General features: G+C 37.3%; 1 protein-coding gene across 3 annotated transcripts in view; it reads right to left on the reverse strand.

Annotated features, from left to right (window-relative positions):
- Positions 1-971: 971 nt before the first annotated feature.
- The window catches only part of nr5a1.L (nuclear receptor subfamily 5 group A member 1 L homeolog), a 100,165-nt gene continuing 87,100 nt past the window's right edge, over positions 972-14,036 (reverse strand). For 2 of the 3 annotated variants that reach the window (XM_041571850.1, XM_041571849.1), the window contains one exon: positions 972-1,438. In XM_041571850.1, coding sequence (XP_041427784.1) covers positions 1,191-1,438 — 248 coding nt within the window. In that variant the 3' untranslated portion in view covers positions 972-1,190. 3 annotated transcript variants of the gene reach the window in all.

A 14,036-nucleotide genomic window follows, 5' to 3' on the forward strand; every position in this document is an offset into this window, starting at 1 on the left:
AAGTCCTTTCATCTAGCATTTTTTTCCTGCACCAAACAATGTAATCATGCCGTGAGTCACAGACTTCAACACGCACTGCCCTGCTATCAAACAGCATGATTGAGTTGTTTACAGCAGCTAAAAAATTAGATTGAGGTAGGTCACTATAAAAAAAAAATACATCTTAGAAAAAAAACATGAAAAATATTTGGCAAAAGATTTCCATTTTGGGATTAATAAACACTCGGGTGCAAAGGTAGTATTAAGGGAATGTCAATTAGTCTGTTTGGCCTTTAGTAAATATAAGTTCTTTTTACTTTGTAAATATGGAATTATCTTGCATATTAACTTTTATTCAGAAGGGGACAATAATGTGCACAAACTGTATTTTTAAATAATACTCATATAACCGTATGTATTTCCCCATCTTAGGCGCCACAAACCATTTCGAATGTCATGACTCAAAAAGCAAGCAAAAAAAACAAGAGTATTAAAAGGTGTGTGTGTGTGTGTGTGTGTGTGTGTGTGTGTGTGTGTGTGTATATATATATATATATATATATATATATATATATATATATATATATATATATATAAACATAAACACTTAGGGAGTTATTTACTAAAACACTTAGGGAGTTATTTACTAAAACTCAAATTTCTCATATTTTTATTGAACCAAACTCCCATCCATGATTTTATCTTATTATTCAATAAAAAATAAAATAATTTGAAAAAGTTAGCGAAAATTTGAATCATTCAAATTTTTTGTATTTGATGCCAAATTGCTTGATTTTTCCGGGGATTTTTTTGGATTATGGGATGAAACCCAGCGCAAATCACTATCTTCAAATTGTAAAAGGGACATCTGCCGTTGATTTCTACATGACCGTGGCAGGTTTGAGATGGTGGATTTTTCGGATTCTGACTTTTAGCAACTTCGGGGTATAATAATCTTGAAAAAATTAAAGGTTTTTTTGGCCAAAAAACCTCGACCATAAGATTGAGGTTTAGTAAATGACCCCCTTAGTAAAGAGCCACAGTTATATTAAAATAAATCTGAAACTTTCCAATACTATAGGTTAAATACATCACCAAGATTTTTTTTTTTTTCTGGACAGGCAGCATTGAAAAAAAGTGTCTCCATTTGGTTTGCTGGCTTTAATCTATCTTCAGAAGGCTAATAAACAGTCACTTCTTGATGATACCACTCAAGCCCGCTTGGCGTGGAGCATTTCAATTAGCAAGTTGTTGCAAGGGACTTCCCCGCTAAGGTGCTTATGGTACAGGTACTCCTCGGCTTGCATGCTGATTGATCGGATTTCGGCTAACCTTACCAAGAGCATGCGGTACTTGTCCGTACAGTGAGGATAGTGGCACATTGTATATTCCAGAAGGGCACTACTGACTTTCTCCTGGGCACTCTTTGCTAGGCTGTGGTTTTCCAGGAACTTTTCATCTGTAGGGCAGGAAACAGAATAGGACATCATGAACTAGAGCAAAGTGGTTTAAGCGAGGGTGATGTATATGCAACATATTTTGATTACAGTATATTCTCTACATATAGATATGATCTAGATTCTTTAAAGCCAATATTTTGTGTAAATAGATCACAGCGTGTTACCCGAAGACTCATTCTTTATTCCCTTTTCCTTGGCTTGTTCAGGCTATAGCTTGTAACTTGGTATATGGGGTAGTTACTATAGGGGATGATGGCAAGTTCTGTATTACAGCTCTGTTTCATATACTGTAGAATGTATCCCATTTAGTTTTCCTGTTGGCAGTTGGACAGTGTGCACATTCTGGTTCTCTGTTAGACTGTGCTTCTAATCTTGTGATTGGCTACATATTTTTTCTATCCTCACCCACTGAAATTTTTTATATACAGACATGCAGAACCAAAAAACACAGTGAAATTAAATTAAAATATAGATAGATTGGCTTATTCTACAACAATATATTTACATTTCTAATTATTTAGGACCTCAAAATATCGGTAAGTTGACTTATTGTTCCATGATATATTGAAATGATTCACTTATTAGGGTTTCACTGGGCCTTCGAAACTCCACGGCTTTAGGGCCCCAAATCTTTGGTAGCTTGACTTATTCTACCATGATATATTAAAATGAATCACTAATTAGGGCCTTACTGGGGCCTCTACAATCCTGGGCCTTAGGGCCCCAAAATATTGGTATGTTAACTTATTCTACAATGATATATTAAAATTACTCATCAATTAGGTCCTCATCGAGCTTCCATTATAGTTCCACCACTGAGCACACAATTGCAAGAGAATCATAGTAGTCTAGCTTGCCTACAGCTAGAGAAGTGCTGTGTTTGCTTTACTGACTTTGGTTTAATTAGTATCCATTGAAGGACAGTATATCAGTGTAAATAGATGTTTACTTTATACACAACACAATGTAGTTATAGAAGTCCAATAATGTACATTTAGTTAGTTATCAAAGGTTGAATTTTAAAACTTTTTAAAGGTTTTTATACCTCGATTGAACTCACAACCGATTTTTTAGAAAAAACTCAAATCAGTGAATTCAATTTGAACAACCGAAAAACTCCAATTGGCCGAGTTTTCCGAGGGAAAATACTCGAATCGCTTGAATTGATCCGAGTTTTGGAGCGAAACCCACCAAAAAAACAAACAAACAAATATCATGAAGGCTATTAACATCTTCAAATGGTTCAAGGGACCTTGACTTCTACATGACCTCGATAGGTTTTAGCTGGAGTATTTTTGGATTAGAGCTATTTCCAGCTTCAGGGTATAATAAAACAAAAATTTAAACCCAAAAATTTTAGTTTTGACTGAAAAATTAATTTTGAAAACTCAAATTTTTGGGTTTAATTTAACTAGACCTTTAATTATTGCTTTAAATCTGAAATATATAGTGAGCGAAATATAGAGAGTGAGTGGGAGAGATGGAAGCACTTTCTGTAGAAGGTACGGGTTATTCTACATTTTTAGAGGTGAATGATTTATCAGAAAACACGCTGGCAGCAGCTTTACTCACGCTCTGAATCACTCTCTGGCAGTTCCTGTACCTCTTACACATATTGCCTATGATGTTATCTGTGTAAATCATCAGTTCTCTGTTATCCACACAGTAACAAACAGAACACTTCTATTCCCCCTTTTAATTACAAAGCTACCCAGCATTTCAGCTTTCTACTGAACGTACAGTAATCTTAAAGAGGGAACTGTCTGGGGGCGGTGGTAGTTATAGCGCAACAACAGGTGTACAAGGAAATACTCCCTTTAACAGATGGCTCAATGAGAGTACAGGTGGCAAATAGTTTCTGCAATTTTATGTAATATAATTCTGATCTATTTTGAAACATGTAAAAAATATTATCATTTTTTTCATCTTTTATTTCCTAATCGGTTGTCCTTGACAAGTAATAAGCATCCAGTGATACAGCTGGCTTTCTCTTCTCCCTAGCTAGATATGCTATGAAAAGCTATATTGCAGTTGTTCAGACTGTGGGATCAAATACGGTTATTATTTCCTGTAACATTCTCTTTTCCTTATATGGATTATTAAATTGTAGCATCCAACTTGCCTGTCCTAATTTTTATTTACCCAGTAGTGATCAATATAATAGAGAAGATGTGGTAGCAAATTGCATCCATGACTGATTAGGCAGACAGTCTTATGATATAAATATATATAAGGGATGCACCGAATCCAGGATTCAGTTTGGGATTCGGCCAGGATTCTGCCTTTTTCAGCAAGATTCAGATATATATATATATATATATATATATATATATATATATATATATATATATATATATACATACATACATACATACATACATACATACATACATACATACATACATACATACATACATACATACATACATACATACATACATACATACATACATACATACATACATACATACATATACATTCTGCCCCATTCATACTGTGCAATGAAGAAGTAATCCAAGTTTCTCAATGTGAATAAGAAACAACCAAAACAATGGAGACTCAATAGTTCTCTTGGTTACACAATAAAAACAGGCTTTACAAGAATTCTGGTTTTCTGAAGGCCAACCCCCTTTTTTAAGTGAGCATTTATCTTGAAAAGACAAATAGTAAAAAAAAAATAGTAATAATAAATATACATCATAGAACCACAGGTACTACGGCTTATAAGCATAACATAAAGATATGTATGCTAAACAATGTGTAAAAGCTCTTTAAACCATCTCATTGCTCAAATGTGTTTCGGAGCCAAGCAATTCCCAAATTGTGGGTCAGAAACTCTCAGCTATAAAATAATCAATATTCATTGTGCCAGCGATTTACACAATGGCAACACTTGCTTCCACTCGTCTGTCGATTTGGGATCTCTTAGGGCGATGACACACAGTAAATTCTTTCTGGATCAATAGGGGCACCCAGTGCTGGCCAAGCTTACTGAGCACCCTAGGCAACAAGGCCAGCCACCTCATCTCAACTTCTCACTGATAACCCTCGTTCCTTCTCAGTGTAGGAACAATTAAGTGCACAAATGACCAAGCACTGTCACAAAGGCCCAAGCTAGGGGGAAAGTGACAAAAGAGGTAAGTGCATAGAGCTCCCCTACATTGTGCCCTAGTGCTCATAATATATAATTTTCTAATAACATACCAAAAACACATAAATGCTAGTCTATTAATCTGTTGTGTTGTATAAGAATCTGTAGTCATGTACATGTGGCTTGTACTACTGATCTGATATGATCCTACTGCTGTCAATCTGTCAACTAAATATACCTTGAAAAAATATTTAGTTATGCAATATTTATAGGCCTGTGATTACTGTAGGCCTGGGTGTCAAATTAATGGCTGCATTTATTTGGGGGGGACCAAGGAATGACTTCACTTACTAAAAATATAAGCTGGTGTATTTGTTTTTATATCATGGGGCCTATTTATCATGCTGTGTAAAACATAGGAGAAAATATCACCAGTGATGTTGCCCATAGCAACCAATCCAGGTCTTTGCTTTGGATCTCTAGATTGCAGGTGACCGTTGAAATCTAATTTTCTGATTGGTTGCTATGGGCAACATGTTTTTTCTCCAATATTTTACACAGCATGCTATATAGGCCCCTTACTGTATTTATTTACATATGTACTGAAGTGCCAAAAGTATTGGGACACTTGCCTGTCTAACATCTTATTCGAAAACCAAAGGTATAAATACCTTTTCCCAACACTAACATGTAGTAATATGTTTTCCCAACACTAAGGGCTGATCTCCACAAGTGCTTTTGTAGGATGGTGATGGATCAACAAAATGCATCCTACAAGTCGGATTTTGTCTCGTGGGTTAAAATATAATGGGACTAATACATACTACATGTAAAATGTTCCACATAACACGACTATTGGATGTGAACTCTGCATGCTGCATCTTCATCTGACAAGACAGAAACGTATGGGGTCGGAAAGACTTTTTTTTGTTTTGTCATTGAAATTTATTGAATGTCGGATAAACAAAAGATTTCATCCGACTTATCTGATCTGACTTTACATTCTAGCCTAGGGGCATCAGATTTTGTAGCATTCTACAAAAGCTTGTGCTGTTGCGTGCCATAGTGTGGTGTTGCATGGCATGATCAGATAAATTCTGACCCTCAAAATATCCCGTGTATTTCTACCCTAAGGCTGGAACTACACAATGCATATTCTCCCGAATATAAGGTAAGTAATACAAATGTCGGACCTGTCGCCGCTTGCATACGACACGACTGTCTGATGCGACATTTCTATTACATTATATTCTCCGCATCCGTCTCCTCGCATGCGCTTCCTCTCAGCATGTCGGATCTCAAGAAGACGCATTGTTTAGTTACAGCCCAACACTATATCAATCAGGCCTAGCTTATAATTGGCATTCTAGTTCAACTCATTGGCATTCTACTTCAACTCAAAGGTGTTCACTTGGCCTGAGGCTAAGTTACTTTCACTGAATGTTTCCCAAACCATGCAGAACTGCTCCAGAATGTTATTTTTATTATTTGTTTATACCTTTACAGTCAATAGTAAGTATTTTGGCATAATTATGTCTTCCACCAAACCTAGACAAATTTGTCAGACTTCCATATGGAGATGCAGAATTCATCACTCCTGAGAAGCATTTCTACTGCTCCAGAGACCAGTGTTGGTAGCCTATGATTAAGGGAAGGTGTTCCAGAAACGCGTAAGCCTATGTATTCCCACAGTACCCAGCAATAAAAACCTGTTATTTTACCGGAGTGCCGTCCTGCTGTTTGTGTATCTATTGTTACTGCGGACTGAGCACCCGGCATTTTAGGGGAGCAGCTAAGTGGTGGTGAGTTTGAAGCGGTCCTAATTGGTTTTGGCAGCCTTTACACCAGTCCGACAGATGTTTACTATGGTAATGCTTGGCAGCTTGCTGGCCCAAAGTAAAAGCCATTTTACTGACAAATATTTGTTGTGGTCAAGAGTCAACCTGGAACTCAAAAGTGAGCATTTCAACATGTTCGAACGGTTTGTTTCCAAAGGCATATTATGTGGCTGAATACTTTTGGCCATATCGTATATTTCAGAGATTGTCTTTCAACTATAAAAATAAAGATGCTCCCATCGTATTTTGGATGGCAGAAAGCACTTGAAACTCATGTTGCTTGCAAACTTCATCTAAAGAAATTAGAACAAAAAGCCTACACACATATTCTGAATAAAACAAGCACAACAAGATGCACAAAATGCTTTGTGCCAAGGCAGCTGAAAGGGCCAACAGATGAAACAAAAGGCACAAATGAGTATTCTCTTCATTGCAGGAAAGTACTATTCTGGGGAGAACAAAGACAATTTATCATTTTACATCCAACTGGTCTTTTTTTTTATGGACCCATTTTTATATTTCTACAGGATTTAGATTTTTTAAATATTGTCAATCCACATTGTGAAAGAAGGGATTGTGCAACTGTATTTAGATAAAATGATATTTTTCAGCAAAAGGCCAGTTTATGCAGGGTAAGTTGAAAGGACAATTTATTGACAGTGTATACAATGTTGCTTGCTTGTTCAAGGCAGGAAATCTGTGACATGTTTGCCATATTAAAGTCATGTGGCCCAACACCTTACCCAGCAGTTTAGTACGTTTTCCTGTGTTATGCTGAAACCTTTTGAGGAATAAAAGCCGCACATCTTTCCTGCAGTTATTTCATAATAACCAGAAAGACACTGCATTGATGAAAGACAAAGTAATACGCAGGGCTCAATCCGCAGTCGTTGTCTAACTCACCTGATTCTCAGAGAGGAACTATTCAGTATTTAATTGAATATCTGAATAATCTTTTCATTCTGCCGAGCCATAAAGAATGTTGGCTAAATAACATTGACTCACTTTATATTGAAGCAGCATAGCAGTTGGCCGTTTCACAATGAAGCCCATCACACATACAGACGTGCCTCAGATTATTTCTATGCCCTCAAGTGTTCTCTATATTCAGAACTGCTTTTGTTTAGAAGAAGCTGTTGATAACTTGGAAATGGTTAAGGGAATGTGCTGGCTTATAAAAAGCCCTATTTCCCCTTCTGCACTGACTGCTCTATGAATGCGAGATATGAAATCGAATGACAGGTCAACCCATTAAGGCTGTATTAAGTCTTTCTGCTGAATGAATGCTAACCTGGGCGATCGCCATAAATATTGCTGTTTTGAGAAGCTCTGATATTAATTAAAACACTTTACCTGCTCAGAAGAGAAATCTATTTAACGGCAACACAAATAGAACCCTCTCCAGTCAATGCCTCCGCTTTGATTGTGCGGGAAATGCTGAAATTCTGTCGATCAAAGCCATTGCATCGCAAACGTGAGATAAAATCCAGTTCAGCACAGCTGAGCCTCCATCCAGGCATGAATGCCCAGCAGGGTGAGAAGGGAAATTTCCTCTTCTAATAAACACAATATCAACAGTAGCAGCTAAACAAGATTACTAAGATATTTTTTAAAATACTTTGAATATTATAAAGCATTAGCCAGGCAGCTCACAAAATGAAATACGCCTTTGTAGGCACAAGAATCTTTAAAAAGTATGAAAAAAATTGCTTTTTTTTTAATGATAAAATAACTTTTTTTTTTTTTCCTGGAGTTGTTCCTCTTGTAAGGGAATTTGCCAAGAAACAGTAGGAAAACTTTACCCCCAAAATGAATATTTAAGCAACAGATAGTTTGTCATATTAAGTGACGTATTAAATAAGCTTAAAAAACTGGAATATATATTTAAGTAAATATTGTCCTTTTACATCTCTTGCCTTGAGCCACCATTTCCTGATGGTCTGTGTGCTGCCTCAGAGATCATCTGACCAGAAATACTGCAGCTCTAACTGTAACAGGAAGACGTGTGGAAGCAAAAGACAGAACTCTGTCTGTTAATTGGCTCATGTGACCTAGCATGTATGGTTTATTTGGTTTGTTTGTGTGCACCGTGAATCCTACGATCCCAGGGGGCGGCCCTTATTTTTTAAAGTGACAATTTTCTATTTAGGATTACCCAATGGCACATACTACTAAAAAAGTATATTATTGAATATGGTTTATTTACATGAAGCAGGGTTTTACACATGAGCTGTTTTTATGCAATATCTTTTTATAGAGACCTACATTGTTCGGGGACTATAGTTTTCCTTTAAATCTGCATGGAGTTTTTGAGTTGCAGAAGGAAAGGCTGCACTGGGACATCCTACCTTTATTGGTGAGTAATTGAGAGTGGATGGAATTCAAAGGCAAGTTTGAAAATAGCTAAAAAAAACCAAAGCTGATATAGTTAACTCCTCCCACAGCCTGGGCATCTAATCACTAGATCAAATTCACCGGTTTAAAAATTTTTTGGATGTGCGTCGGAAAAGCCGCTCACATCAAAACCGTTGCATGTTCAAACTATTTGTACGTCCATTGACTTTAACGCAAGGGTCAAAATTGACGCGACCATCAATTTCCGAGTTTCACAAATTTTCCCGCGCTTCGTGGGAAATTCTAAAGTTGTTCGCCAAAGCGAAACAGGAACAATTCCCCCATCACTAGTAATTATTTGAACCAAAAAGACAGAATCTCACGATTAGTGATAACAAAAAAAATTAATTAAATGAATAACAACATTATGAGCATACACTACAAAACTTAAAAGTTAAAGGAGAAGGAAAGGTTAAAACTAAGTAAGCCTTATCAGAAAGGTCCATCTAAATATACCAGTAAACCCCCAAAGTAATGTTGCTCTGAGTCCCCTGTCAAAAGAAATACTGCATTTCTTTCCTTATATTGTGTACACATGGGCTTCTGTATCAGACTTCCTGCATTCAGCTCAAACCTCATTGCCCTGGGCAAGAGCATGCTCAGTTTTCTCCTCTCCCCCCACCCCTCCCTTCTCTGCTGTAATCTGAGCCCAGAGCAGGGAGAGACTCAGGCAGGAAGTGATGTCACACTACATTAATACTGCAGCTCCTATTCTAAACAAACAGAGAGTTTCTAGAGGTATGGTAAAACATTCTACAGAATAAATATAGCATTCTAGCTTGCACTATTGCAGCTAATCTATTGGCAATAAAATGCCTCCGTAGCTTTCCTTCTCCTTTAATGTATATAACAGCAGATAGCAACCATCACCGACAATGGATTAAAATTATCCTTCACAACTGAGCAGGATTAAAATTAAACTGCTAAGAAGAAAACGGTGTTTGAGGAACAAAGGGATATCATCCTATGTATATTTTCTAAGTGAAGATTTCCCAAGTAATACTTCAGAAAGCTAAACAGAAAGTAGAAATTTTGGATAGAGAAGGTTTACTGAAATGAAGGGAGAAAAAAAGGTGGAGAGGTGGAGGATGATTTTATTCCATTTCTCACCACTTATACCCCAATGGCAAAAGAAATAAAAAATATTATACAAAGACATTGTGGATTCTTACAAGGTGATGATTTATTGAAAAATGTTATCCCTAAAACCCCTCAAAAAGTGCCTAATTTGAAATATATCTTAAAACATAGTTACGTCCTTACTAAGAGAACATGTTCGGGGGAAAAAAAAAGAGAGAACAATATGTATAAATGTTTTTTCCCATGTTAGTAATGTGTTTATGGAAAAAAAAAGGAGTAAATTCATCTCCAGTGTAACAAAGGTAGCATATATTGCATTGAATGCATTACGACAAACATAATATACTGCCTAGAATGTCTGTGGGCTGCAATGTGTGGGGGGAAATAATAGACCACTTAGAGATAGAATAAAGGAACATATAGGGAATATCAAAAAGGTTACTAGAAAAAGCATTTTACAATCTATCATGATAAAACCCAAAAGATCTAAAATTTTAGGGAACACATAAACAGGGGGGAGATAAAGAAATAATTACATTGAGCCACAAGAGACGTTGAATTAATAAATTGCAAACTATGTTACGTAAAGGGTTAAATGCATATATTAATTTAATGATATTTCTATAATCCCAAATTTGTATGTTCCTCTCCACGAATTGTAGCTTTTCCGCTCCCGATATTTATTCTCCAACAGGTTTTTAAATATTTATTTAACATTTTATTCAGTTATTAGCTGCGTTTCTCTATGAGGAGCCGTCTGAGGCTGCCCCCGCCCCCTAACTGCCCTCCGGCGCATCTCTAGTGCGTAGAGCGGAATCGCGCTCTCTCTTGCATTAGAAGAGCTGTTTAAAAAAAAAATGGAAATTTGGCTCTTGGTTACCAGGAGCAGCTTTTTTGTTGCCCCTGTTAGCTAGTTTTTCAACTCGCCACAGTGGCACAGCGTCCCTTAGTAATGTGTGGGCTGGCCCGATACCTGCGGGACCCATGGGTTGGGCGGGTTTGGCCCAATATCGCACCCCCTTACACTGCCGGCTTCTGCATTTATAGATGTGCACCTGCTTGTCCAGCCCCTTTTGTGACATCATCGGCGGGGCAGCGCGGGTCTATAAAAGGAACCCGGAAGTTGGGCTCGGGTTGAGGGAGGGTGGGGGGTTAGTGAGGGTCGGGTTTTACCCAACCAGCACATCACTAGCGCCCCTGTCAGCGATTGTAAGCCATTTTAACCTCCCAATTTTACATTTATAAATTATGAAAGGTTTGGTCAGGAATAAAGTGAAATTAGACCCCAAGAATGGAAATGCCAGACAAACTTAACAAGTGGGAAATGTAAGGAGATGAATGCGGAAAACTAGGCAGGCGTTGCTATGGAAACACATGAATTTGCGAGAAACATAGCGAGAGTAAACCGGACAGGATATAACAGAAGATGGGTGGTGGACAGCTCTACTCTTTGAGTTGTTTTAATTGATTGAGAGCCAGACCTGACAAAAAAAAAGGCACATTTCTCAAAGGTCGAATTTCGCGTTCATGAGAGTTTTTTTTTTTTAAAACTCCCGTAAACTCCCATGAACTCGAAATTCGATCAAAATTTATTAAAAAAATTAAGTTTTCAAAACTTGGGTGAATAGGATCGACCCGAGAACTCGAATGGAAATAGATGCGAGTTTTAAAAACTCAAATGTCTAAGGCTGCAAACAACTCCTAATGGACTAAAACAGCAATTCGGCAGGTTTTAGGTGCGAATAGTCTAATTCGAGTTCCTAAAGGGCCAGTGTATGATAAATATCGAAAATGAAGAATTCAAATTTTTTTTTTTTAAAAAAAAAAACAAATCAAATTTTAACACTTATTAGTTGAATGTGACCATTTGAGCCATAAAAAGTGTCTTTGAGATTTTCTCTTCGACCCTTGATAAATCTGTCCCAAAATGTTTCTATGGGGAGAGGTAGATTTAAAGACTAAGGAAGGGGGGTTCATTCAAACCTCTGATGAAGCCTAATTGATGAAACAAATCAGACATGACATTAGCACCTGGGAAGAAACTCCAACATTTAGGGGCATATTTATTATGTGGTGTAAAAAACGTCAGGGATAATACACCACACATCCCCAGGCTTCTCCATGTAAAAAAACGCATACATTTTGTATATGTTTTTTCTTAGTGACTCCTGTCGGAAGCAATGTAATATAACAGCGGCAAATCTGGCTTTCACATGGCGTTAAATAAAACACCTGTATACATTCGCCATTTATTTTACACAGCTTTTAACACTGTTTTTTCACGTAATTTCGTTTTACATAGCATTATAAATATGCCCCTAGATCTTTACCTTCACCGATAGAGGATCCGAAAAAGTGGAGTAATTAACTGAGTGTCTATATTGACCAGGATCAGTGCAATACTTTTTAAGCTTTATAATAAAGAAGTATTATATACTACTGGGCACTCCCCTGCTTCTACATTTTTTAGTGAGTTTCTCATAGAAGAGTATTTCGGGTGGAAAGAGAGATTTTGATACCCAAGTGGAGGGGTCTGTGAATACCCATCTAAATAAGCCTTTATTTGGATTGCAGTCTACTAGATCAACTGGGAATAATTTTTGTGCCCCTTTCTGTCCCAATTCTCACATACATATATGGTGTATAATTGAAGCACCAAATACTTCACCATATACTTCTGTTGCTCTCTCACAGCTAAGAATGCTGGGGTTTTTCTCATTTTTGTCATGTTGCCAGCAGCCACAAAAATCACAGTGGGAAACATTTATTTTCTATTCCAGATTTTGTAGATATTCAACAAACTTTCTTGCATCATCTTGTCAATTCTAAAGAGTTCTTGAGTTGCTTTGCCATTAAAGTTTGAGATGCCTCTTTATAGGTCCCTGGTAAGGCCTTATCTGGAGTATGCAGTGCAGTTTTGGACTCCAGTCCTTAAAAGGATATAAATGAGCTGGAGAGAGTGCAGAGACTAAGTGCAACTAAATTGGTTAAGGGGATGGAAGATTTAAATTATGAGGGTAGACTGTCAAGGTTGGGATTGTTTTCTCTAGAAAAAAAGCACTTGCGAGGGGACATGATTACACTTTACAAGTACATTAGAGGACATTATAGACAAATAGCAGGGGACCTTTTTACCCATAAAGTGGATCACCGTACCAGAGGCCTCCCCTTTAGACTAGAAGAAATGAACTTTCATTTGAAGCAACGTAGGGGGTTCTTCACAGTCAGGACAGTGAGGATGTGGAATGCACTGCCGGGTGATGTTGTGATGCTGATTTAGTTAATGACTATCAAAGGCTATTGTGATACTAAACTCTATAGATAGTATAGATACGGGTTTATATAATTTATGTGAAAGTAGGGAGGGGTGTGTTTATGGATGCTGGGTTTTCATTTGGAGGAGTTGAACTTGATGGACAACCCGATTCAACTATGTAACCTAGCACAATGCAAAAAAAATCATTTGCCGGGATGTTATCAATCTTGAAACAAATTCCAGCAACAAATGAAAAAAAATACCCAAGAACCAGAAAAAAAGAAACATGCTGAGAGAGTTTTCATGTGGCAAGAAGAGTTTTGCTAAATATGAAGGTTGGCAAAATGGCCTGGGGCAAAGTTTGAACTGGTGCCTTGTTCTACTGCTTTCAAAATATTGAAAGCAAGCAACTGATTTGCTATGGTTTACTCCATTGAGGGATATCTTATTGCTGTTTGGGAGGCTCATCATGATGAAATAGTTTCTTCCAAAAATATCAGTTTTCCAAAAATCTTTTATTATGTAAAGATTTGTTAAGGACCCTCACTATAGAGCCCTGCCAAGTGCCGATGATACCCAAAAAAGTGCTGGTTGGAATTTACAGATGCAGATAAAGGTGTGGATCAAGGAGATACAAGTTGATCCAGGGACTGGTCCGATTTTGGAGACAGGAAGGAATTTTTTCCCCCTCTGAGGCAAATTGGAGAGGCTTCAGATTGGGTGTTTTGCCTTCCTACTGGCCGGTTAAAAAAAAGTTAAAAGGTTGAACTTGATGGACGTGTGTCTTTTTTCAACCTAACTTACTATATAAGGAGCCTGCAAGTTGTGAATCTCAATGCAAGTTCTTTGCCCCACCTTTCTCCTCTCTTGGATAATGTCACTTCTGAGTCTATGATGATCAAACAAATCAATGATGGCACTTCCAGTTTTATGGTGGC

The sequence above is a fragment of the Xenopus laevis genome, chromosome 8L, assembly GCF_017654675.1.
Source record: "Xenopus laevis strain J_2021 chromosome 8L, Xenopus_laevis_v10.1, whole genome shotgun sequence".
NCBI classification, from domain to species: Eukaryota; Metazoa; Chordata; class Amphibia; order Anura; family Pipidae; genus Xenopus; species Xenopus laevis.